General features: G+C 37.2%; 4 protein-coding genes across 7 annotated transcripts in view; 1 reads left to right on the top strand and 3 right to left on the bottom strand.

Moving 5' to 3' along the window:
* LOC105420333 (uncharacterized) overlaps positions 1-25882 on the bottom strand; it is a 28387-nt gene extending 2505 nt beyond the window's left edge. Inside the window, exons 1-3 of the mRNA XM_088859885.1 lie at positions 22936-25882; positions 273-447; positions 90-165 (exon numbers count right to left, since the gene is read on the bottom strand). Of these exons, the coding sequence (XP_088716011.1) occupies positions 90-165; positions 273-447; positions 22936-24848 (2164 nt within the window). The 5' untranslated portion in view covers positions 24849-25882. The remainder of the gene's footprint in view (positions 1-89; positions 166-272; positions 448-22935) is intronic.
* LOC18430100 (Chaperone DnaJ-domain superfamily protein) lies at positions 482-6538 on the bottom strand. Of its 3 annotated transcripts, none has more exons than XR_016050309.1 (6): positions 6312-6538; positions 4411-4503; positions 1417-1447; positions 1134-1183; positions 881-1010; positions 482-792 (listed from the first exon to the last, which is right to left on the bottom strand). XR_016050309.1 is itself a non-coding variant. In XM_006840262.4 (6 exons), exons 1-6 carry the CDS (start codon positions 6375-6377, stop codon positions 738-740), a joined length of 402 nt encoding a protein of 133 aa, XP_006840325.1. In that variant the 5' UTR covers positions 6378-6530; the 3' UTR covers positions 482-737. The 3 variants fall into 3 exon arrangements, 1 of the variants encoding a protein (XP_006840325.1); XM_006840262.4 differs by having other exon boundaries at positions 1134-1160; positions 6312-6530; XR_016050310.1 differs by lacking the exon at positions 1417-1447 and having other exon boundaries at positions 1134-1160; positions 6312-6532.
* On the top strand, positions 16277-18739 carry LOC18430101 (UPF0481 protein At3g47200). Of its 2 annotated transcripts, none has more exons than XM_006840263.4 (2): positions 16277-16407; positions 16932-18739. In XM_006840263.4, the coding sequence occupies exon 2, from the start codon at positions 16966-16968 to the stop codon at positions 18610-18612; it is 1647 nt and encodes a 548-aa protein (XP_006840326.3). In that variant the 5' UTR covers positions 16277-16407; positions 16932-16965; the 3' UTR covers positions 18613-18739. The 2 variants fall into 2 exon arrangements, with proteins under 2 accessions (XP_006840326.3, XP_088715865.1); XM_088859739.1 differs by having other exon boundaries at positions 16287-16407; positions 16961-18739.
* LOC18430102 (UPF0481 protein At3g47200) lies at positions 19889-22129 on the bottom strand. The gene has a single exon (XM_006840264.4). It carries the CDS (start codon positions 21608-21610, stop codon positions 20036-20038), a length of 1575 nt encoding a protein of 524 aa, XP_006840327.1. The 5' UTR covers positions 21611-22129; the 3' UTR covers positions 19889-20035.
* Positions 25883-26220: the final 338 nt, after the last annotated feature.

The raw sequence follows: 26220 nt of genomic DNA, 5'->3' as shown, positions 1-26220 counted from the left end.
CACGCCTGATCGTTTCCTCATCCAGAGAGCACTCGGAAACAGGCAAGGAACAAATAACTATGAAGAAAATGACTCCACGACCCACCAACAAAGCTCTTGCCAAGAAATAGAGGGGCACTTCGTATTCAGTTTTCTCTCCTTGTTGTGCACATGTTTGCGTGTGCACTGCAAATGTGAAATTTATAAATAAAAGTCAATGAAGAAGTGACAAATCAGAAACTTGAGCCAGTCCATGGTAGAGGTGCAAACAGTCGAATCCAGGTCTATTGGACCAGAACCCTAGCCGCCAAGTCCACTTCCAGGTTCCTGACTCTGAGCGGGGTTGCCTGGTCGACCTCACCAATTTTGTGTGCCCCATCCATGGTAGTAATATACACAACAAGAAATCCATGAATCGAATTGCTTTCCATTTCTTTCAGAGTTTTCACAACAGCATTCATGTATTTACTGAGATTTTGTATCAATAAAACATAATGAACAATTTATAAAGAAAATAAATTTTATTTGAAAATGAGTTATGTGCAATAATTGCAATACTTGATTTTTTTTTTGTTGGGTATGTAATAATTACATCACCATGTCTGTCCAAAAGGGACTAGACTCGCGAGCATATCAACAAGTTCAGAACATTTGCATATCCCAGAGGGGAGACTGGAAACATGGGCATATTCCCATGGGGTAACATGACATATGAACTGGACACATTCCAAAAATGATCTTCATGTGCTTCTTTTGTATTAAGGAAGAAATGGATTATGTGAAGGATACGCCTCCTTTTGCCTTTGGTAAGCTCTGGAAAACCAAGCAGAAATAAAATTTATGTGAGAAAACAAACCAATACCTCATATGGGTATCAGATTTGCAAGGGGCTGGTACTCACTTTGAAGCATTGAAACCTCCAAGAGAAATTGTGCCCAAAATCAGAAGCAAAAATGGGGCCTTGATCAAGAAAGTGTTGCTTCTCCCACTTGATTTTGGAACGCCAGTTCTCACAACTCTTGTATAGTAAGCTACAGAACAAAACAAATTTAATTAGCACGGAAATCTGACCATAGAAATTAAAAAAGGGAGAGAAGAAATGAGAAAATTATAGGCAGTTATTTTTTAAAAAAAAATTATACAGTGAAACTCACATGGAGTAGGACCTTCAGATATTGTACCTGTCAAGGCCACGTAAGGAAAACTAAGCAAAAGAATATCAAAGTCAACAATAAAAAAAAGCACAACCATAAAAAAATTTAATTATCAGCTTGAAAACATCATCTATATGCAGCTATTTCGTTTTTAAGGGAACAAATACATGGTTTGCATGTGTGTAGGCATGCATGTCAATTAGTGCATTCCATGTACTTTGTTTTGTAATTATTAAAAGAGGTCTTCCTGCTTTAGAGAAATGACCAAAGGTGATGGAATCACCAGAACGCAGACGTGAGTATGCTTCTGCAATCTGCAAAGAAATGAAAGATCACTTGAGTGGTCAAAAGAATTCATGATGAATATTCTGCAATTAAAATGGGACTGAAGGAAAATAAATATTAGCCAGGTATTCTTGGAGCATCACCTAATTATATGTCTAAACAAAGTAACTGATATGGCACAGGAAGCCCACTAGCATAGAAAATCTCTAAATAGCACTAGTTCCAGCAAATTTAGTTGACATTAAAGACAAAAATCCCTCAATTAATTGAGGGAAAATGTTTAAGCAAAAACTGGAAAACAAATTTTGGCACCCAAATGACAATGAGGACAAATAAAGAAAGGTGCTCAATATGTACCAAAAAAAATAAGGTACATGTGTCATGTTTTACAAGCAAGTGCATGTGATATAAGCGGGTTTTTCTTTTTTTTGAAACTGTTAACTGTTCTATTGATAGAGAAGAGGGGGAGAACATGGATAGAGTAGATGCCACCCACATGTCAGGGCTCTAGCCCAAAAAATAGGCTTCCCAACGAGTAGTAGACCTATACAAAAAATAGGACTGCTCCATAAAGGATAGCCCAGTAAATATAAACACAATTACAGGAAACTATTAAACGATTGCGAGTCCAAAAACTCAGGTGATGCTGTTGAGGGCTCCATCTTTAGAGATGGTGTCTGCTTCGGCATTCGATTGAGTGCATGTGATACAAGCATTAGAAGCAAACATATTACATGCAATTCAAGTATTGAGAGAGCAGAACAGATTTCCCAAGGAAAGCTCCACCTTACACATCCCTTCCTCACAAGAAATCAGCATCTTAAGTGGCATATCTAAGAGAATGATAAAAGGAACTGGCAAATAGGTTATATGTCTTAAAGATACCACAATGATGACTGCTGACACTATTTTCTCTTGTCTCACCAAGTTAATCACATATAACCTATAGTGGGTCATCCTTATCTAACAGAAAGGCCCAGAGATGTGCTCTTAATACTCTGTGTGTAATCATTGAGCTGTCATTTTCATGTCAGTGGAGTGAAAACCTCTAAACAACTGTGTGATGTCACTAGAGCCAGCAGTAGAGGAATTTGATCATTCTAAGCCGAGGATGCGGTATGTGTCGCAATATTGGTTCATGGCGTTAACTACGGTAACCCAAAGTAATCTTTAAATCCCTGTCCTATACCTGATAATCCCAGACTTTAGATAGATTGTAGAAGACTACACAGGCTAAGTTTTTCAACTTTTACTCAAGCCAAGTTGACACCATGTTTTGGCTTTTAGAACCTTGGTTCACCATCATAAACACAACAAACACAATTAATCTTTAAGTCATGGCTCCAAGCATGGCATGCCAGCTTTTTCTTTGAATATGTGGACTCCTACCCTCAGAAGACCACTCTCGGATCCAGAATTTCAGGAATTGACAGCCCTTTCTAACACTCTAAACTATGTCTTCCCGCCCCTTCGAGGCCAAGATAGCCTCATCTAGACTCCCAACCACTCGGGTTCCTTCTCGGTGGCCTCCTTCTACTCTTCTTTAGCTCATCCAAGAAGCCCCCTGCTTGCCCCAATTCTATTGTAAACAAAGTTTGGGTCCCTTTGGTTCCCCCAGGATTCAATTGTTCAATTGAATAGCTGGATCCAAGAGAGCCCTTACCGAAGATCAATTGCAGAGAAAGGGTCTCCAAATCCCAAATAGATGCATTATGTGCACTGAGGACGAGGAGACCAATGCTCACCTCTTCATCCATTGCAAGGTAGCCTCGTCTTTATGGGCTGACATCCTTCAGTTATTCCAATGGCAGTGGGTGACTCCACCTGATGTCCCTCATCTCATCAGTTCTACCTTCTCAACCCCCTGGCCTAAGGCCGGCACCCTGCTGTGGCAGGCCTCGGCTTTGGACAATCTGGACTGAGAGAAATGCCAGAATTTTTGAAGCAAGTCCTCTCCAGTGAATGCACTAGTGGAAAAGATCAGAGAAGCAGTCATCTTCTGGGCCACTTACCACAAACCGTTCAAAAACCTTTGCCACTCTGACTTTCTCCACAGCTGGACTCCCATTCTCTCCTTCAAAACTCAGAGGCCATCACGCTCTCCCCTTTGGAGACCACCCGAAGAGGGCCACATCAAGCTTAACTTCGATGGATGTTCTCTCGGAAACCCAGGCCATGCAGGCATAGGTGGCTTGTTCCGCGACCACAACAGCGATACCCTTTGCTCCTTTTCTATTCCCATTGGTGCCTCTGATTCAACAATTGCAGAGGCGTCTGCCCTCCGGGAAGGCCTCAGGAAGTTAGACACTAGCTGGGGGCATTATGTAACCGTTGAAGGTTTATAGCTTGGGTCTCAGGCACTGCCCCCTGGCCTTGGAGGCTTGACAACATATTTGAAGAAATCTGTCAACTCAAAAGGAATCTACAAATCTTGTGGAATCACGTTTGGAGAGAAGGAAATGGTGAGGCTGATTCCCGTGTCTCAAGCCAACCTGAGCAACCCTTAGGGAACCTTTGCTCGACTCCCTATCACAGATTGGAATTAATATAATGGCTCAAATCATGTAAAGTTTTTTTGACGTACCCTTGGTTTTGTACAGGGCACCCGTTTGTGGGTTGCTTATTTTTTGGGCGGAACCCATCTGTGGGCATCCTGCCCCCCTCTCCTCTCACATTCTGTACTCACTTTCAGTTCATTACAATCAACATATTCAAAAAAAACTTTAGATAGATGATAGAAGACTATACAGGCTAAGTTATTCAACTTTTACTCAAGCCAAGTTGACACCATCTTTTGGCTTTTAGAACCTTGGTTCACCATCATAAACAAGACAAACACAATTAATCTTTAAGTCATGGTTCCAAGCATGGCATGCCAGCTTTTTCTTTGAATAAATCAAGGAAAAATAAATGAGGAATTCTACCACAGGACTTCTCAAATGAATGACTGTTCAAATCTAGATTTTTGTTTATTTATAATCTTTATGGTTACCTGTTTAAATCTAGATTCTGCTTGATTTTTTTCAGGTATTGAAAAACGATCAGGGTGAGTTTCCAATGCTTTCCTTTTGTAAGCTGCCTTGACCTGCATTCAAATGAACCCAAGGTTAGGGTAATTGTTATTGCCCCATTCCTTTCATTTGCAAGGTACTTCAATCTGCAATTGGCTAAATTTTAAATTTATACAATAAGAGATGTAGATGTCATCATGCTGTCACTTTGTAAATGATATAAGGAATTGTGACCACAACATTCCATATGTTGAGGGTAATATGTAGACTGAAATTGGCTCCTACGAGCTATCAAATCACTTTTTTATTTTGACAATTAAGAGCTAGCAAATCAGGGTTATGAGTTCTGGTCAAAGAAGCAATCAAAGAAACACTAATCACTTGTTGAAACACTACATTATTGAATAAGATATACGATGGAGGAAGAAATTACTTTAAAAATTCTGAAAAGCTTTGTGAATATCCCGCAATTACAGACCAGAAATTCTTGCTATTAAAGAGAATGCAAGCAGTCAAGACAGCAAGATCCAATTATAGGGAACAAATCAAATGTTACGAAGAAAAGCATGCTAATGCACTGATAACTAAAACAAGCTCTACTGACTAACCTGTTTAAAATACCGCCTGCTAATGCATCATTGAGAAATACAGTATCACCAAAGTATCAATTACCAAGCAATAATTGTTAAATATTTCAGTTCAATTCAGAACACCTTCAAATTTCAACACATGGATTTTGGTTTCATCACACTCTTGGATTAAAAAAAGCTAAAAGAATATGCTCTTCTGCTCCCTCGGCCTTCTATTTGCAAGGGAATTTGGAATGCTCTATAGGATCTAGATTTATATAATTTTTTCATATGAAATTTTGGGAATACTCTACAGGATTTAGATTGTTGAGCTTAATAGCTCTAGCAATCAAATAGAAGGGCTAAGACTTACTAACCAAATATGAATCCTATGAACTTTAGGGTTATCATGGAGTAAAAGCCACCCCAATTTAAGATAACTAGCAACAATCTGCAATACCATTAAATCAATGTCATGGGTCTTAGTGTGTGGCTGCATATCAACATAACTGTATTTTCCAAATAGGAAACATTACAGATTGAACATTAGTTACATTGGATTATATTTTTAAATAACTTTTCTCCTCAAAAGAATAATTTAATTCACTTCAAAGTATTTATGACATAGAATATGCTTCGAAAAAAATTCAGAATGAAAAGCATATAAATTAAAATTAATTCATTCTTTCAACAATCACATAATTCAAAATGCAAACTACACGAAACCATAATTATTTATCAGAAATCCTACAAGTTTACACATTTGGTTTTTAATGCCCCATCGGGCATATATATACTTTTCATTTTATTTTATTCATCAGTAGGATCAAACGAATAAGCTTATTGTCAAATGTCTTTATTCTCTTTTTGCTTCCTTTAGAAAATCCAAGCTACAAATATAGAGAACTCGAGTGACAATTTTGGATAAGCACGTCATCAGGAGAGAGAGAGAGAGAGAGAGAGAGAGAGAGAGAGAGAGAGAGAGAGATCCATTTTCTAGGTATGAAAAAATATCAGTAAATTCTTTAATCCTTTAAACAATTCAAAACCCTAATACTCCCCCAAAACTCACCCGCAACTCATTCTACAAACTCTGAGATCAATTGAAATCCCAATTCAATTTTTTTTCAACGAGATATTGAAAATTCAGAATTCCCCAAATGTGAATGAATTACAAGCAAGTGCAGAACAAATTTAGTTCAGATATTTTAAAAGGAAATACAATTCAAATTATCTTAAAGAATATACTGAATTTTTTAGAATTTCAGGAACTTTTGAGTAATGAAAAGAAAGAGAAACATAAGGGATCTGACCTGTGATGGAGTGGGATGAGAGTCAGGAGGGAACCCTAAGATTTCCTTTGCCACTGCGGCCAACATTTTCCCTCGCTTTTTCCACTGCTCATTTCCAAGCTACAAAAAGAAATGCTACATGGAGTGTACAGTATGGTACTCGTGACCATGTAAAATCTATGGTTTGGTCGATTCACAAAGGAAAATTTTTGATGCGGGCTAGATCGCATTTCTACACATGCGGTTCAGAAAGTGTAAAGCATCCATCTTTATGTAGGTGTTCCATCTAAAAACAATGGAAACTGACCGTCTAAATGTTTTCTTACTATAATTGTTATTTTTAGTTTTTAAAATTTATTTATTTTTTCATATTTATGATCTCTATGCTAGAGATTACATGTCCTTAAAACTTAAGTCCTAAAATCCATCTCAAAAAATATACTTATTAAGAGGCCTACGTTTCTACATGTACGTGCTTACCTACATAGAAACCGGGTTCATTCACAAATTAACAAAGGAAAATGGCTTATTAAAATAAGTAAAGCCTCTCTTGATAACTCATTAAAAATTGCAATTCAAGTGTTAAAAATCTTTTACATTGATCATTTCGCCCTAAAAATAGCCTATATTGTAACAAATTATTTAGAACGTTCATTTCGCCCTAAAAATAAGTGTCCATAGATCCATAAGATCTTTATCATTTTTTAGTTTTGAATTTCAATGTCAGTGTTGAATTGATTTTAGAGCTATCATGGATATTTCTTGGGGCCCATATTCTTCTGCATGAAATTTCTAACTATTATGTGTGTAATTCTTACCTGACCGCCGCGTGTATAATTCTTGACCTCTCTGTGTGTATAAATTCTTTACCGCCATGACCACTCTGTGTGCGTTTTCCTGGTGCCGCGTGTGTTCTGTCCAACCGTCATGCGTAATGTTTTACCGCGGTGTGCGGTTGAATAGGGTAGTCGAGGGGGGGACTTTCTCTTTTTTTTCTCCCCCTTCTTTTCCTCACCCATGTGATGCCACCTCACCCATGCCACCTTACCCATGCATGTGTGCCACATCAGCTCATGCATATGGCCACCTTCTCTCTCCCCCCCTCTCCCCGCCCGCCCTCTCGCCCGCCCTCTCGCCCGCCCTCAGCCCATTCACCTTTTTGCTCTCTCTCTCTCTCACCTACGTTTTCCCTCCCTCAACCCACTCACCTTTTGCTTTGTCTCTCTCTCACCCACGTTTTTCTTCCCTCAACCCATTCACCTTTTGCTCTCTCTCTCTCTCACCCACGTTTTCCCTTGTAGACTTTAGAACTTTAGTCACTGAAGCCACTTTAAAGAGCTTGGTAAGGGCAGGGAGTTGGAATCTCATGGTAGAGGTAAGTAGGATCTTCCCCATGCTTTTATACTTTGTGTGATGCATGTTCAATTTATTGCTAAAGTATGAAATTGATTTGTGTTTTTTTAGTGATGCATACTTGATTTTGTTGGTAATAACATGAAATTGAAATGTGATTATGCATATGCTTGTGAAATGGTGATGGACTTATGTTGTCTAAATTTGGTTAAGAATTCTTGCAATTTTCCAAAAATCTGTATTCTCTGTAAATTGCATTTTTCACCGACTTTTATATATCAAAATGAGTTCAATTTTGATTCAAATGAAAGATGGGTGAGTTCTCTTCAATTGTTCTCAGGTTGCAGAGTAAGATTCTTTATGAATTGGAAGATAGACTATATTTTCCAAAAGAGTGTCACCTGAAATTCTGAGATTTTTCAGAAAACTACACTCTCTATGCATTACACTTTTCACCGACTTTTATATGTCCAAATGAGTTCAAATTTGATTCAAATGAAATATACGTAAGTCATCTTCAATGTTGCTTTTAGTTGTAGAGTGAAATTCTTCATGGTTTGATATTTATACCACTTATATGATATATGTGATAAGTGATAAGTACTGTGATTTCATATGTGAGCATGAACTTGCCACATAATGCAATATAATGTGTGAGCGTAATATGATATAATGTGTAAGTATGATAAGATATGATATGTGAGCATGGACTTGCCGCACGATGTGTGATATAATTTGTAATCATATGTAATAAGACATGTTTATGAACTAATAAAAGTGCATGGTTGTATTAAGATGTGCTTGTGATGCATTGAATGTTTACGAAACAATGAATGTTTATGAAATATTAAATGTGCATAGTTGTGATAAGGCATGCTTATGAGCTAGTGAGTGCTTATGAAATAGTGAATGTTTATGAAATATTGAATGTGCATATTGTAATAGGACATGCTTATGAAATAAAAGTATGATTTGAAATATGTATGTGCTATGTGATAAGGGGCACTATGATGGTATCAAAGCACCTATTGCATAGTGCCCCTTATCACATAGCACATACACATTTTAGATCACACTTTTATTTCAGGGCATACTTTCATTTCATAAGCATGTCCTATTACAACATGCACATTCAATATTTCATAAACATTCACTATTTCATAAGCACTCACTAGCTCATAAGCATGCCTTATCACAATTATGCATATTTAATATTTCATAAACATTCACTGTTTCGTAAACATTCATGGCATCACAAACACATCTTAATACAACCATGCACATTTACTAGTTCATAAACATGTCTTATCATATTAGGATTACGCATTATATCACACATCGTGCGGCAAGTCCATGCTCATACATCATATTTTAGCATGCTTACACATTATATCATTATTATGCTTATACATTATATCGCATTATGTGGCAAGTCCATGCTCACATGAAATCACAATACTTATCACTTATCACATATCATATTACATATATCATATCAGTGGCATAAATCTCAAACCATAAAAAATTTCACTCTACAACCAAAAGCAACGTTAAAGAGGTCTCACATATCTTTCATTTGAATCAAATTTGAACTCATTTGGACATATAAAAGGTCTCACATATCTTGCATTTGAATCAAATTTGAACTCATTTGGACATATAAAAGGTCTCACATATCTTTCATTTGAATCAAATTTGAACTCATTTGGACATATAAAAGTTGATGAAAAGTGCAATGCACAGAGAGTGTAGTTTTATGAAATCTCATAATTTCAAGTGACACTCTTTTGGAAAATGTAATTTGTTTCCCAATTCATTAAGAATCTCACTCTACAACCTAAAGAAAAATTGAAGAGAATACATCCATCTTTCATTTGAATCAAATTGAACTCATTTTGATATATAAAAGTCGGTGAAAAGTGCAATTTACAAAGAATACAGATTTCTGGAAAATTGCATGAATTCTTAACCAAATTTAGACAACATAACTCCTTCCCTATTTCACAAACATATGCATAATCACATTTCAATTTCATGTTCTTACCAACAAATCAAGTATGAATCACTAAAAAAACACAAATCAATTTCATACTTTAGCAATAGATTGAACATGCATCACACAGGGCATGAAAGCATGGGGAAGATCCTACTTACCTGCACTATAGGATTCTAAATCCCTTCCCTTGTCAAGCTCCTTAGAGTGGCTTCAGTGTCTAAAGTTCTAAAGTCTAAAGGGGAAAACGTGGGTGAGAGAGAGAGAGCAAAAGGTGAATGGGCTTGGGGGGGGGGGGGGGGGAGAGAGATAGAGGGTTGCATGCAAGGCCAAGTGGCTTGCATGCAAAGAGAGAGAGAGATAGAGAGACGGTGACCACATGCATGAGCTGATGTGGTACACATGCACGGGGTAAGGTGGCAATGAGGTGGCATCACATGGGTGAGGAAAAGAAGGGGAAGAAAAATAAGAGGAACTCCCCCCCCCCTGGACCACCCTATTTAACCGCACGCCGCGGTAAGACGTTACGCATGACGGCTGGACAGAACACGTGTGGCACCAGAAAAACACACACAATGGTCACTACGGTAAGGAATTTACACACACAGAGAGGTTAAGATTACGTAAGCGGCGGCCAGGTAGGAATTACACATACGACAGTTACGAATTCGATGCAGAAGAATCTGGGCCCTTACATTTTTGTTGTTGAAAGTGCTTTCTGGACGAGGATTTGAGGTGAGTCTTTATTTTGTTGTCCCAAAGCCTAGGCCTTGTAGAAACTTCATCTATTTCAATATAAAGTTTATATAGAAAATAACTGCTCACTTCTAACCTTGTAGAAACTTCATCTAGTTCAATATAAATTTTATATAGAAAATAACTGGTCACTTCTAAGCTGAACCTGACTTGATAGGACTTAGACCTGAACAAGCTCTTAGGTCTAAATTTCTAGACCTAGACCTAGACATGGCTAGGTCTAAAAGTTGGACCCGAACTCTTATCCAAGTATGGCCTACCCAACCCAACCTTATCGACCGCCCTATATGTAAAATGTATATTGAAATATGTATAATATTTCTTTAAGGAAATTTATTTTGACTGACCTGACTAGGCTTGGCTAGCCCCGACCTAGACCTAACCGATTTAGACCCCTACAAATCGCTACCCAACCTAGACCTAACCTGACCCATTTAGACCCCTACAAATCGCTACCCAACCTGACCCATTTAAACCCTTACAAATCACCTCAAAAAATTTGACGAGGTGATCAAGTAGTCTAGTCCTTATTAAAAAAGTGCATACTTCAAAAAGACCATCGCATTCAAAGTTCCTAACTATTTTGCTAAAAAATACCCAACATCCTTATTCTTTAAATTAGAACCCTAGGGTATCTTATTGTTGAGACCAACCAAGTGCTAGAAGCCTGAAGATGTATTTGGGTTGGGTTTCAAATTCAGTAACATGTGATTTCAAGTCTCTAGTTTCACTTTGGAACCACGAATAAGCAAAGGAACGTACCCTTGTGTCATGGATCAAATTATTGAATACCCCTATTTAATTAGGTGATTAGTAGCAGCATTTGAGTTTTTTTTTTTTTTACTTCTAAGTGGATAATTATACCTCGTGACCCTAATTTCTAGGCATTTTTTCCCCAATATTTTTTAAACTATATCATCAACCTCAACGTTATTTATTTTTACACACACACTCCCAACTGCAAAAGTAATTTTTTAAGGATAAAATGCCATTTTTTTAAACCCACATATCCCTACCCATCCCATCTTTTTTTTTCTTTTCTTTTTAATGAAGCTAAGTTCGCCTGAGAGTGTTCCATACTAGCTTGATGTACTTATCATTTTTTTCCTTGAGAGACAGAGAGAGGTCCAAATATGTGGGTTTAGAGAGATATTTTTTTCCTAAAAAATTATTACTTTTTTACTTGCAAGTAGGTGTTCCAATGGAAACTAATAGTCCAAATGTTTGTTTAGTAAAACTATTATTTTTAGTTTTTTAGAATTTATTTATGTTTTCATATTCAAGATCTCCATGTCTTTAAAAATTAAGTCTTAAAATTCGTCTAAAAATAGATCGATTAAGAGGCCCGCATTTCTACATATGCGGGCTTGACCGCATAGAAACCGCGTCCTTAATTCTCAATATCACTTACAATTTAAAATTTTCATATTTAGGCTTGTGGCATAACATTTTGAAGTTTTTGTACCCAAGGATTGTGTCATCAATAGATAAGATCAAGGTTTTAAAAGTTGGTGCGAGTCGAACCAGACACCCTTGTCGATTCCGCAACAAAGCGTCGACTCGCTTGTGTCTAGAGAGAACCGGACGATTTGGAACAATGAATTGCTGCATGACATCATGAATCGCCGGATTCTGTATTGCATGATGTCATGAATCGTCCAGTGTAGACATTCTTGTAATTTTTTGGGTTAAAATGGGTCAAAGTTCACCCCGTGCCGATTCCGCAACAAAGCATCGACTCAAGTGTGTCTAGAGATAATCAAGCAATTTGGAACAGTGAATCGCAATTCTATACTGCATGGCGTCATGAATCGTCCAGTTTGGGCATTCTTGTAATTTTTGGAGTTAAAATGGGTCGAGAGAACCGGACGATTTGAAACAGTGAATCGCGGTTCGGTTTTGTACTGCTTGACGTCATGAATGGTCCAGTTTGGACATTCTTACAATTTTTTGGGCATTTTTGTAATTTTTTGGGTTAAAATGGGTCGAGAGAACCGGACGATTTGAAACAGTGAATCGCAGTTTTGTCATGTATGACGTCATGAATCGTTCAGTTTAGGCATTCTTGTAATTTTTTGGGTTAAAATGGATTGAGAGAACTGGACGATTTGGAATCGTGAATCGCGGTTCTGTTCTGCATGACATCATGAATCGGCCAGTTTAGGCATTCCTGTAATTTTTTGGGTTAAAATGGGTCGAGGGAACTGGACAATTTGGAACAGTGATCATGAATCGTCCAGTTTAGGCATTCTTGTAATTTTTGGGGTTAAAATGGTCATGAATCGTGCATTTTTTTAATTTTTTGGGTTAAAATGGGTCCTGTTCTTTTTGGGTTAAAATGGGTCTAGAGAACCGAACGATTTGGAATGTTGAATCGTCCAGTGATCAAAGGTCATGGAATCGCCACATGTTAATAACCACAAAGCCTCACACTTCCTCATGTGCTTCACATACATTGGTACCAAGGTAGTATTTATCCCAATCAATCTTCTTCCATGTTTTCGATGTGGGTTTCGATGTGGGATTATTGTGAGTAAATGGTAATAATTTCAAATGGTAGTATAATATAAACTTTTTTTCGGATGAATAACATCACAATTGGGCATGTGTTGTAGCTGTTATAACATACATCCCTCACATTAAAGGTCGCAGTTTCATTATATTTGCTATTATTTGTATGATATATAATATTATGGTTAATTAGGTTGTAATAATTTTGTTATTATTTGTATGATATATAGTATTATAGTTAATTAGATTATTTCTATGATATATAATATTACAGTTAATTAGGTTGTAATAATTTTGTTATTATTTGTATGATATATAATATTATAGTTAATTAGGTTGTAATAATTTTGGATATAGTTAGTTATGTAATGTACTATTTTTTCTTACAATTTCCACTAGTATATTTGTTATTATTTATATAATATATAATATTATAGTTAATTAAGTTGTAATAATTTTGGATATAGTTAGTTATGTTGTAATAATTAGGTTTTTTTTTTTTTTTTTAACGGATTAGGGTTTTCCTCCAATTCGAGATTTTGGTGGCCATTTTACATCGATTAAACCATTCTTTATTGTAGTTCATGTATGATTATTTACTTCATCTATGATAATTGTATAATTTTTCTTTTGTGTGATGTAAATTTAATGGTTAAAATAAGTTCATACAAAGAAAGAACAACTCAATATTCGCATATTGATGAAAAAATGAAAGTTAATAATGTAGTACCACGATTTCTCATTGGATTCCTAAAAACAACATTTATAATGAATTTTAATGTTTTTTTTGGATTTTTTTTTAGGCTTAATTAGACTGATTCTCGATCCAAATCACCGATTCATCGATCCAGATGGGTTTTTGGGATGCCCGATTCAGAACACCGATTCATTTTTTAAACCACTGGATAAGATACATTCATATGTTGTCGTTAACAATATTTAAACCAAGGAAATCTAGCTATTGCATCATTGAAACCTCCTATAACTAGTTAAACCCACTTTGCCTATTGGTAAGTTACACATGGCATATTCAAACAATTATTTGCTACCGAACCTTCGTGCCCAAATTTTGTGGCATTAAAAAGGTAAACTAAAAATAAAATTTTAATCCGCCAAAGGATGAGAGATCAGTTGCTAATGAAAAAAAAAGAGAAAATGCATAAACATCACATAAATTAGTGTTTTGAAAACCGGAATTGGCGTTGACTCCATGGTTTGGATCTGGTTCGAGTTCAACCCATTCAATTGAAGAAATTTGGATAAGGCTGTATTTAACAAAGAAATTGAAAAAGAAAAAGAATCTAAAAAACTGGAGAGTCAAAGTTATTCCAGGTTCTAGGAACTTAAATCACCTAGTAGATGTTCTTGGTCCCACTCGAGTGATTCCGAATCGAATTCACAAATTTGTACTCATTGCATGAATTCCAATGAGGCAAGAAAAAGAAAATGTAAATTTCTATGCATGAAATTGCGCACCATTTCAAAGAGATGCATCTTATCAGTAATATACTTTTCTGTTCTTTTGTATACTTAGTAATAGTTTTCCAAGATTTCTAAAATTAATTCAAATTTTTTTTTTAACCAGGTTACATAGGAATATAACTTGCGACGGAATGCTATAAAAAGCCAGTTGCTACCAGCTTGACCCAAGTCTGATTTCTAGTTACTTTACTTAGTAGCAACGGGTCTGGTCCGGCTAGACCAAGACCCGAATAGTATTTGAGTCCAAATTTTGGACCCACACCCAGACCTGAGGTCGGGTCTCCTCGTCGGGTCTCGGGTCTGATCGGTCCATTGTCAATCTATCATTATGAGCTTTTTTTTTTTTTTTTTGTAGCTTTTTTTTTATCATCATATACCTATATTATTAACAACATTTACAATATTTCCCAACATTTATGAACACCCACATTCCTTGTCGTTTTACGAAAAAAACTGAAAATTCTTAAAAAACAAATGTATTGGCAACATTTATATTTATTAATACCCACATATACTATGGGCCATATTATTTGGGTCGGGCAGGGTCTGGCTAGACTCGAACCCAAACAGTATTCAGGTCCAGGTTTTGGACCTGAACCCAACCTTTCGGTCCAAAATTTGGACCCATACTCAGACCCGAGGTACCAGAGGTCGGTCTAGTCGGGTCCATTGCCACCCCTATATGTAAACTTCGTTACACTTTCTCAAGAAGTGAAAATTGATATGAACATCACTTTTGTTGGAAGTTTGAAGGCTTTGTTGACATTGGGAACTGATGGTGATGGTCGTGATTGGACCATTTGTTCTAACAAGGAAAAACGCGGTGTTTAGATGACAAATCATTGAGCAACTATTTCTTCTTGACAAACACACTGCGTCGTTTTCATGCATGAAATTGAGGGTGAAGTGGGGCAAAATAAATTATAAATGAAATAAAAGATGCAGTAATCTCTCTGATATTAGGCACTGATATTAGGCACGAATAATCATTCTCTCAACACAATATTTGCTTTTTACTAATAGGAATTAGTGTGCATCTAAGTTTCACCAAGTAAATTTGTCATCAGCATGGGAGTAAAAGAATATAAAAAAAACTATCTCACCAATACAAATTCACAAATATAATAAGATTTAGATATCAAAGTTGCATTTTTCTGGAAAGTGAAATTCTTGGAAAACACTTTATAATAAGATTTAGATACCAAAGATTTTGTATGCAATTAGGAGGAAATAAGGCCCTATTAAAAGAGACATCATTTTAAAATAACACATAATATTTCTCGAAGTAAAATATAATATAATTTATGTGTTTGGATCAAAAGCTATACATGCTTTTTGTCGAACGGTTGGTTGTGAGCTACAATAATTGCAACCTCACAAAAATAACTAGCACTATGTTTTCACAATGTTGACGACTCATTGTAAGTTGTCCAATCAAAAGATTGAACATTGTTAATTCTTAAAAATAATTAATTTTAATTTTTTATATAATTTTATTTATGATATTATTGTCTGTTTACTGCCAATAAATTAATATATATATATATATATATATATATATATATATATATATATATATATATATATATATATATATATATATATATATATATATATATATATATATATATATATATATATATATATATATATATATATATATCAAATGCTTAGGGACGTAGAAAAGTTTCCTTTCCTAAAAGGTTTCCTAAAGGCCCCTTAACACATCCCTATCCTCTTTGTGCAACTTCGGGGAAAGCTAGTCCTTGACCCACACTTGCCAATGTATTCATATTTTCCACACGCTAACAAAGTACTCTTTACAATTCCACACATTTATTATCCATTCCTTTTTACCTCCAATAAAAGTCCAATGTTTTCTTAATCAAGACTCTTAAATAAAGGGAAAGGTTTCTATACCTCCTCTACGGCATGGAAGATCTATGCTTCTCTTACTATCTAGCCGTCCAATTTTGATCAACAGAGCCACTCACTGTTTGATCTTAGATCTGACGTCTCAAGGTATTTTATTTTAGATTTTTTATACATATTTTATGAATATAAAATTTGGTATGTGTCATCTTCTCATTGGGATGCACTAATAAAAAATATTAAAAATAATTTTTCGATAAAAATATAATGACCAAAATACTTCTTGAATGTTTCAGGAGTATTTTGATCATTTTATTTTATTGAAAATATTTTTTTTAACATTTTTCGCTAGTGTGAGTTTAATAGAGGATTGAACATATAAAATTAGTTGTCAAAATAGTTTATAGAAAAAAATTAAAAATAAAATAGTGTACAGACTTGACATTGTGATTGGGACAATCTTAGCCCTCCATTCAGAATGGACGGTTGGATAAGGAAAAGTATGTAAGTTTTATGTTTTAGGAGAGGCATAGAAAGCTTGCCCTTAAATCAAAACGATGAATCCAGTGGTTGAACTTCTGTCCAAAGTTCTTTAAGCATGTTGGGCAAATGCTCACCAAATTTTATGCATAGAACTTCAGAAATCAAACCACAAACTTAAAACCCAATTGCAGCTTAATTTTGCAAGCCATTCAACTGACAGAGAGAATGCAAGGGACATGGGTGCAAAAGAAGGCCTTGGAAGCAGGGGAGGGAGAAGGAAGAGTGTTGTGGCGATGGGTGCAAAAGAAGCCTGTAGAAATTGCAGAAGGAAGCACAGTAATGGTAAAAGATGACACAACTCTATGGGCATGGGTGCCTAAGCCTCTAAAGCTGGGAGGAAGGAGCATTACTGAAGAAGAAACCCCCACTTCAACTAAAAATGGAAGTAATGGAGATCCTTCTCCAGTTTCAGTCTCAGTCGTAAGTGTGACTACTGAAGGAAGTCCTCACATGGCAACAAAAACAAGGCCATGGATCTACCGCGTGCCTGTTCAGATAAAAAAATTGAATTGCAAAGCCTACACCCCTTCTGTTCTCAAACTGGGTCCCCTCCACACAGAGCAAGACATCAGGGGAGAGAGGTTGAAGATAGCAGCATTGGAGCGCGTCCTCAGTAGAAGTGGGCAGTCAAGAAAATACTACACAGACGTGGTCGGGGGACACTACAACAAAGTGGTGGCCTTCTACGAGGGTCTAGACCCGATTATGTCGGGCGAGCAACTTATAGACAAGATGGTGGTTGATGGTTTCTTCGTCTTAGAAATGATGAGGGGAGAGATGATAGGTGGTTTTACGAAACTGGGCTATGCATCAGACCATCTGATATTTGGGGCTAGCGTGCAAGCTAGCCATCTCCCCCATGTGAAGCGGGACATGCTATTGCTCGAGAACCAGATACCCTTCATGGTTCTTGAGGTGCTCAAAGAGGCCGAGCATAGAGATGAACCTGACTTGAATGTATTGATCTTTTGGTTTCTCGAGTCTATATACTTGGGTCGAGGTGAGCCAGACATGTACAAAGGCACACTCCACCTCTTGGATGCTCTACACCGGCATTTGACGGTTAGGCCGAGAGGAAGCTATCAATCTCAGGGCACTTTCATCGATTCTATATGGACTACCATTCAAAGGGGCCAAGGGCTCATGCGTGAGAAAATCCTTGGAGCAAAGGATTCGAAGACAACAGCTGACAGTTTCAGGAAGATGTTTAACACGAAATCTCGACAGGACAGGCGAGCTAAGCAGGCGATACCCCTTGCAAGCCCAAGACAAGGCAGGGTTTCTAGGGTTTGGGATCTAAGGGAGATAGGGATCAAGATTGAGGGAAAGGACACAGGTAGCTTGAAAGGGATGGAGTTTCATAAGAGCATGCACCAAGGTGCAATCCTCACACTTCCAATCTTACTGGTGAATGATATCATGGAGATTTTGTTACTTAACTTAGTGTTGTACGAGTTACTTCACACACAACTCGAATGTGCTATCATTTCCTATGTGAAATTCATGAGGGATTTGGTTAGATCCGAAGAAGATGTTAGGGTTTTGTGCTCTTCTAAGGTCTTGGTGAACGAGCTCGAGGGAGAAGCACATGTTGTGAGCTTCTTCAATGGCTTGTGCCACTTTGCTATAACATCCATATCAGGGGACACACATGATGTGCTCATGCTAAGGAGATCCATTAACAACTACTCACAACCTGTGTGGACTAAGTGGAGAAACTTGGTCCACACCTACTTTAGTGTATTCTTTCTCCTCACCTTGGTTCAAACAATATATGCAATCCTTGCTTATCACCTCAAACCTTCTTCATAGCATGGGTTTTTGGCTGGTTTGAAGCCCGAAACTTTGTTGGGAGGGGTTTGTTGAGGCTATGGTTCTGTGTTTGAACCCATGTCACAAATAAAAAAAATGAGAAACAAATTCTTCTTCTTTTTTTGTCTAGAATGTGGATAGCTACTTAACAAGTTGTTGTTTTTATCACCTCATCTTTATGCTTGCCATTTGTGTCCTCTTGGGATGAATGTGTACAAGGCTGCTATAGTCATATGTAAATGTACACAATATTATAAGTGTAATGATACACATTCCTTTCATTTTAGAAATACATTCCCGAGAAACTAGTAATGAAAAGGAAAAAGAGATATTCCAATATTATAGCAGGAAAAAGAGAAATCTCCACCAAATTTGAGAAAACCATTCCATGAATTTTTAAAAAATAGGAAGAAAATGGATCCTAATTTGAAAACAATTAAATGTTCTCGAAAGTGAAAAAATATTAGACATAAAGAATATTTATTTTTGTAAAATGATTGTTCAAACTTGTGGAATCCATTTCAATACTTCATCTTATTGCACAATTCAAATCTCTTGATATGAGACATTAAATGATTTCTTCGGCTTAGGAAGGAAGAACAAAGTATTTGCTTGGGCTACTTAAATCGAGTGACATGACCATGCTACCCTTTTATATTTGGGGCTGGAAAATCAGAACAAGGGTTTCTATTGAGAAATTTTGGGTTCGTGAGTCAAACCCTAAACCATCAGAGTTATAAAATGATTATAATACCCTTCCTTGTTCAACATAGGAACTTGGAGAGGATCCTCAATGAAACGCAAAGTTCTGAATTCAATTTACGAACAATAAGGGGTAGAACCATCATTTTGATTAGTTCTCTTAAGTTGGGCCAAATTACTTCAAGGGTGCGGTTTATTCAAGGTCTCCGATCTCGAATAGGCAATTTGCGCATTTTGAAATTTCCTAGAGGCAACTGATTAATAAAGCTCCATTTGATGTTCAATGGGATGATTTGACTACCATAATTATTTTTTATGGTGCTTTAACCCTTGAGTGATATTTTCCTTTCTTTTTTTTCCCTTTTTTGGTATCCCTCTTCCCTGTTCTTTTAATTTTGGTTCTTGAATGAGTCTTGATTAAACCCTTTCATTTGAAGGTCGTCAACATGAGGAAAAAAAAAAGAAGCTGATGCACTCACAAACAAAACAAGCCTTGCACATGCCAATACCTTAAGAAACATAATCTTGCTAGCATACACATAGATGGCTTAGTATATCACCCATATCCTATCAATTTGGAGCCTTAATTTAATTTTCTCACTTCATTCAAAGGTCAAAGAAGCATACATCTTTTTATGGCTTCAGTCGATACATTCACTAAACTTATATCGTCTAAAGATCACAAATAAAAGATAAAAAAAAAAGGGGAGCAAATATCATGTTATAAAGAGGATTTGCTATGGTATGCAAGGATTGCATATATGGTCTGGATTAGAGTGAGAACAAAGAAGGCACTGAAGTAGGTGTTAACCCACATTCCCCACTTAGTCCACATGGGTTGTGAGTAATTGTTGATAGATCTCCTTAGCATGTGGACCTCATGTGTGTCCTCTGATGTGGCCTTAACTGCAAAATGACACAAGCCCTTGAAGAAGAGCACAACTTCTATTTCTCCCTCTAGCTCATTCACCAATACCTTCTTAGAGCATAGAAGTTGGACATCTTCTGTGGTTCTCACCAAGTCCCTCATGAATCTCACATAGGAGATGACCTTATACTCAAGGCTTGGGTGGAGCAACTCATGTAGCACTAGGTTGTGGAGCAAAACCTCCATGATATCACTCACTACTAAGAGAGGAAGAGTGAGGGTTGCACCAAGGTGAATTCCCTGGCAAAAATCCATAGCCATCAAGCTACATGTATCACTTCCTATTACTTTGATTCCTTTTATCTTTAGCTCCCCCACCCTAGTCATCCTGCCGGCTCTAGAGCTCACTAGTGATACCTCTTTCTTTGCTGGTTTGGCCATTTTTCGATCATTGCTTAGGATGTTAGACTTCCTCCAAAAATTGTCGATCCTTATTTCGAAATCCTTTGAACCAAGGATTTTATTATTGATGATCCTTAGACCCCCTTGGATGGCAGAACATACCAAATCTATAAGAGTGACTCGAGTATGGTGGGGATGGCCAGGACTGCCGGTTAGCTTTCGGTGAAGAGCATCCAAGAGGTGGAAGGCACCTTCATACATATCGGGCTCACTGCTGCCATCATGTATGGACTCGAGAAACCAAAACACAAGCACACACAAGCTGGGTTCTTCTCTACTCTCTGCTGCCTTGAGTGCTTCAAGAGCTATAAAGGGTATCTGGTTCTCGAGCAATAGCATGTCCCTCTTTGCATGAGGCCAGTGGAAAGCCTGCACTATAGCCCCAAAAACTGGGTGATCCGATGGATAATCCAACTTCTCGAAACCCCCCACAAACTCCACTCTCATCATTTCTAAGACAAAGAAGCCATCAATAACCATCCTTTCTAAAAGTTGTCCACCTGACATACATGGGTCTAGACCTTCATAAGAGGCCACTATTTGGTCGTAATGCTCCCCAAGCGCTTCCATATAGTATTCTTTCGACTTGCCAGTTCTTCTTAGGACACAATCCAATGCAGCGAGCTTTTGTCCCTCTTCAGGGATGCATTTCTCTCTATGAAGGGGACCCAACCTTAGACTTGAAGGAGTGTAGGCTTTACGGTTGGAGTTTCGAATCTCATCTGGCAACCGATGAATGCGTGGCCTTTCAAGCGGAACGATGCAAGGTGTTTTCTCCAGAGTTGCACCTGATATTGTGGCAGGATCATTTGAGTTTGTGGATTGAGAGTCAATATTTACATCTATGATCACATCTGTAGCATGCTCCCAAGTTCTTCTTGTTGATAGATTTAGGGGATTCTTCTGCACCCATGTCCATAAGGTTCTCTCATCACTATCCTTCTCTTGCCTGCTTCCTTCTGCCATTTTAGGGGCTTATTTTGCAGCTCTCTCTCATCATCAGGATAATGAAGGATTGTTTACTTAGGCAAATTCCACACTATGAAAATGGTCCACACGATATGTATTTATGACTTGTCAATAATTCATTTCCACGATGCCGCTTTCTCCACTGACTTTTTGCTTTTATCACCACAGGAGTAAAAGTCTGAAAGGATCACTCTAGACTTCAACTCACTAATGTAGAGGGTAGGGTACCCAACAAATGGTCAAGCACGCCCCTTTGAAACTAACACTCCTTTTCTTTCTAAAATTGAATGCTAAGCATAAGTTTTAGGGGTGGGACCCGACCCGATTAGGTCTAAGTTAGTCCTAGACCCGGTTCGGGTCCAAGTTAGGTCCCCAACCCATTAGGGCAGGTTAGATCCGGGTCAATAAAAAAAAATATGTTAAAAATATTTTATACTACATAATTAGTATTATTTACAACTCTCTCTCTCTCTCTCTCTCTCTCTCTCTCTTTTATACCTCTAACTCTCAACAATGAAAAATTATAGTCGAAGGGAAGGCAGCGAAACCTTCTCCTTGATGATCCCTTTAAGGGTTTAGCTATAATATAAGATTACATTATGTTAAACATTATGTTATATAGTACATTAAAAATATAATAAAATAATAGTAGATTATATAATAACCAATATTTATTATAATAAAGAAAATAGTACATCTAAAATATTTGGGTTGGTCAACCTAGACCCAGACCCGACCATCACGTCCAAAAATAGGATCCAGACCAGGACCCAAGTCGGGCCAACCCGACCCACTAACCACCCCTAATAATTTAGGCAATTACTGGAACACTCTAGAGTTCTAAAAGTAGGATGCTAGAGATAGAGAGAGCACAGCCTTTCGGCTTCATGAAATGCTTGGAGTAGGCCTTGAATTCAAGATGTTTCACTTGCAGAAGGAAAATTATAGCATATTACATGTAATATTTTGTTTACATACTTCACGTAAGACCCCACAAACTGTGACCCTCGAGGTCAAACGCTGGAGATAACCCATGCCTCTGCCATGTCAAGTCAAGTGGTGTAGTGATTTGTCAATACCAGTTATAACAAGGTGGATGGTAGATACCACGTGTAGTATAAAAACTATATACTACATGTAGTATAGTGTACAATCAGCCCTGCTTTTGGGAAAATATTACAAATTTGTGGTATCTTGGTAAAACATATTCTTATATTTTTCGTGAAACACCACCCGCCTTATCTATCTCACCAAACAGTTCACTAATCTCCCATCCATGGTGTATTGTGATCTCTCCTAGGTCTTTATTCAGAAGTACTTACCAATAATCTTTGCAAGAACACTCTCCTCTACTGAAGTGATGGAATCGGTTTCGATCTCTCACAACTATCTCACGTCCGTACACCTTCGATATAAGTTTCATCGCATTGTGACAATCACGACAGACACGAAGGTTCTTCACAATTCGGATGGTCTCCCCAGTACTCGTGTTCAACAAACCAAAGGCAATCGCAAGCTTCTCACTGTGATAGTATAATGGGCTCTCTTTCTCCTCTTCTTCAATATCATGTAAAACCCCTTCTTTGTGAGGCACATAGCCTTCCAACTTTAGACGCCTTAACATTTCCTCCGCCATCGAATATATCTCTTTTGATTGAGGATGCGATCTTCCTCCTGCTATGAATTCACTAACCACACCATCCATTTCTATCATAGAACACCCTGGTGGCTTATTAACCCCCCTATCATTCATGAGCTTCCTCACATTTGCAACATCTTCCCATCGACCAAAAGTTGCGTACAAGTTAGCCAAGAGTACATAGCGCCCGCTATTGTGAGGCTCGAGCTCAATGACTTGTTTCCCTACTTGTTCACCTATTTCTATATTACCATGAATCTTGCAAGCCCCGAAAAGAGCTCCAAGAACGACAGCATCAGGCTTCATAGGCATCTCATCTATGAGCTTTTTTGCCTCCACTAACAAGCCAGCTCTTCCAAGCAAATCCACCATGCACCCATAATGTTCAATTTTGGGTTTAATACCATAAACCCTAGTCATAGACTCAAAATAATGGTACCCTTCTTTCACTAAACCTGAATGTGCACAAGCATTTAGGACACCAACAAAAGTGATATCATCTGGGGTCACATTTTCTCTTTCCATTTCTCTAAAGAGCTCAATGGCTTCTGTGGCTTGCCCGTGCATAGCTAAACCCACAATCATACAATTCCAAGAAGAAATCCCCTTTTGGGGCAAGCCATTAAACACTTCGACAGCTTTTTCCAAGCACCCACATTTACAGTACATGTCAATAATAGTTGTCGCCAATTTCATGTCCAATTCAATACCAGTCTTTTCTATGTGCCCATGAATCCACTTCCCTTGCTCTAGAGCTCCCAATCCAGTGCAAGCAGATAACATACTGGCTGCTGCAAATTTATCCAATTCCAATTTCTCCTGTTGCATTCGTTCAAAGAGCGCAAAGGCTTCTTGGAACATACAACTTCGTACATAAGCTGCAATCATGGCATTCCAAGAAACCGAATTTCTCTCAGGCATCTCGTCAAAGAAACGGCGAGCCTCCTCAATAAGGCCAGCATTTGCATACCCACTTATCAAAGTGGTCCAAGAAACAACATCTCTCCAAGTCATTTGATCAAAAACTCTGCGTACCCCGTCTATATCACCATAACCGAAATACATATTAATTAAATTGTTTTGAGAGAACAAATCCGAATCGAATCCATGTTTGAAAACATGGGCATGGACTTGTTTCCCTTCTTTAATACAAGAACAAGCCTTCACAATTGACGGAAATGTGTACTTATTGGGAACAACCGATTGGGAAAGCATTTGAGTATACAGAGAGAGACAATTCTCAGCTCTGTCAGCCTCTAATTGGCCCCGAATGATTGTATTCCATATAAAAGCATCTGGTTGGGGAATTTGGTCGAATACTTGGAGTGCATAGTCGAGATTTCCGGCATTTGAAATAGCACAAAATTTGACTACACGGCCTATCGCATCATTATCACGAGCAAGTCCAGTTCGAATTATTTGGGAATGAATTTGCCTGAGCTTGAGCATGGAATTGCAGGTTTCCAATGGAGAAAGATAGGCAAAGTGTTCATCTTTGGTTGATTTCACAGTGGAAACTGGTGGTGTTGAAGATTGTTGGGTTTTTGCTATTGAAATTGGTGGTGCTGATGCTTGGACTAAGATTAGTGTCTTCATCTTTTCAACCTTCAATTGAACCAAGAGAAAGCTAACGAAGAACCAGTCTCCGAACGATGATTCTTAGAAATATTCCATTTATAATAGGATTTTTTTACAAAGGATGAAGCTTCTACCGGGCCAAGGCTTTATGAAAACAAAAAATGAAGCCTCACCTCAAATCCTCGTCTCGAAAGCACTTTGGGCAATAGAATAGAAGTATCCATTATGGCTCCAAATCCAATTTCCTAACACTCGATGAAATCCAAAACTCAAAAAAATGGTATAGATCAACACTTATTTGTAAGACCCATTGGTTTAAAAAACGGATCGGTGTCCCGGATAGGGTTTCCAAAAAACCGATCTGGATCGATAAATCGGCGATTCGGATCGAAAATCCGGTGAATCGGTCATAATAAAGCTTAAAAAAAATTCGAAAAAATTATTAAAATTCATTATAAATATTGTTTTTTAGGAATTCAATAAGAAATGAGGGTACTCCATTAAGAATTTTCATGTTTTTAAATAAATATGCGAATATTGATATGTTCTTTCCCTGCATGAACCGCCATTCAGCATTTAATTTATATCACACAAAAGGATAAACATATAATTATCATGGAATAAGTATGTCAACATACATGGACTACAATAAAGCATAAAATTAGTAACATATGATCTAAAAATAAAATGATAGACGACGTTATTGTTCTTCTTGGTCACGCTGGTGCCATTGATTGAATTCGTTCAACAATTCATTGATTCGATCTAAAAACGAATCATCGATATTAGCAGGCGTCTGACTATTCTCAAATCCCTAAATGTTAGTGTTTTGTTGTGTTCCCAATCTAAAATCCCCGAAGATTGTCCATTCTTCATGCTCACCTGCACTGTCGTGCTCATCCCTACATTGTTGCTGTTGGGACTCGATATATGAATAATATGGCTGGGATAGGGTTGCCTCTGAATCATCATCTCTCTCATTTTCTCTTTGAATAATATGGATTAAAAAAAAAATAACAAATTTTCAAAAAAATCGATCATGGATTAAAAAAAAAAATCACAAATTTTCAACAAATTCTATCATGGATTACAAAAAAAAATTCGATCATGGATTAAAAAAAAAAATCACAAATTTTCAAAAATTCAATCATGGATTACCAAAAATTCAATCATGGATTACATAAAATTCGATCATGGATTACATAAAATTCGATCATGGATTACAAAAAAAAACAAACAAAAAAAAACAAAAAATTCAATCGTGGATTACAAAAAAAGAAAAAAACAATTCGATCATGGATTACAAAAAAATCAATCATGGATTACAAACAACTCTATCATGGGTTACAAAAAAAGTAAAAAACAAAAAATTCGATCATGGATTACAAAA

Source organism: Amborella trichopoda, chromosome 2 (assembly GCF_054954075.1).
Source record: "Amborella trichopoda isolate Santa Cruz 75 chromosome 2, AtrichopodaSantaCruz75HAP2 v2.0, whole genome shotgun sequence".
NCBI classification, from domain to species: domain Eukaryota; kingdom Viridiplantae; phylum Streptophyta; class Magnoliopsida; order Amborellales; family Amborellaceae; genus Amborella; species Amborella trichopoda.
This window is presented reverse-complemented; position numbering and strand designations above follow the sequence as displayed.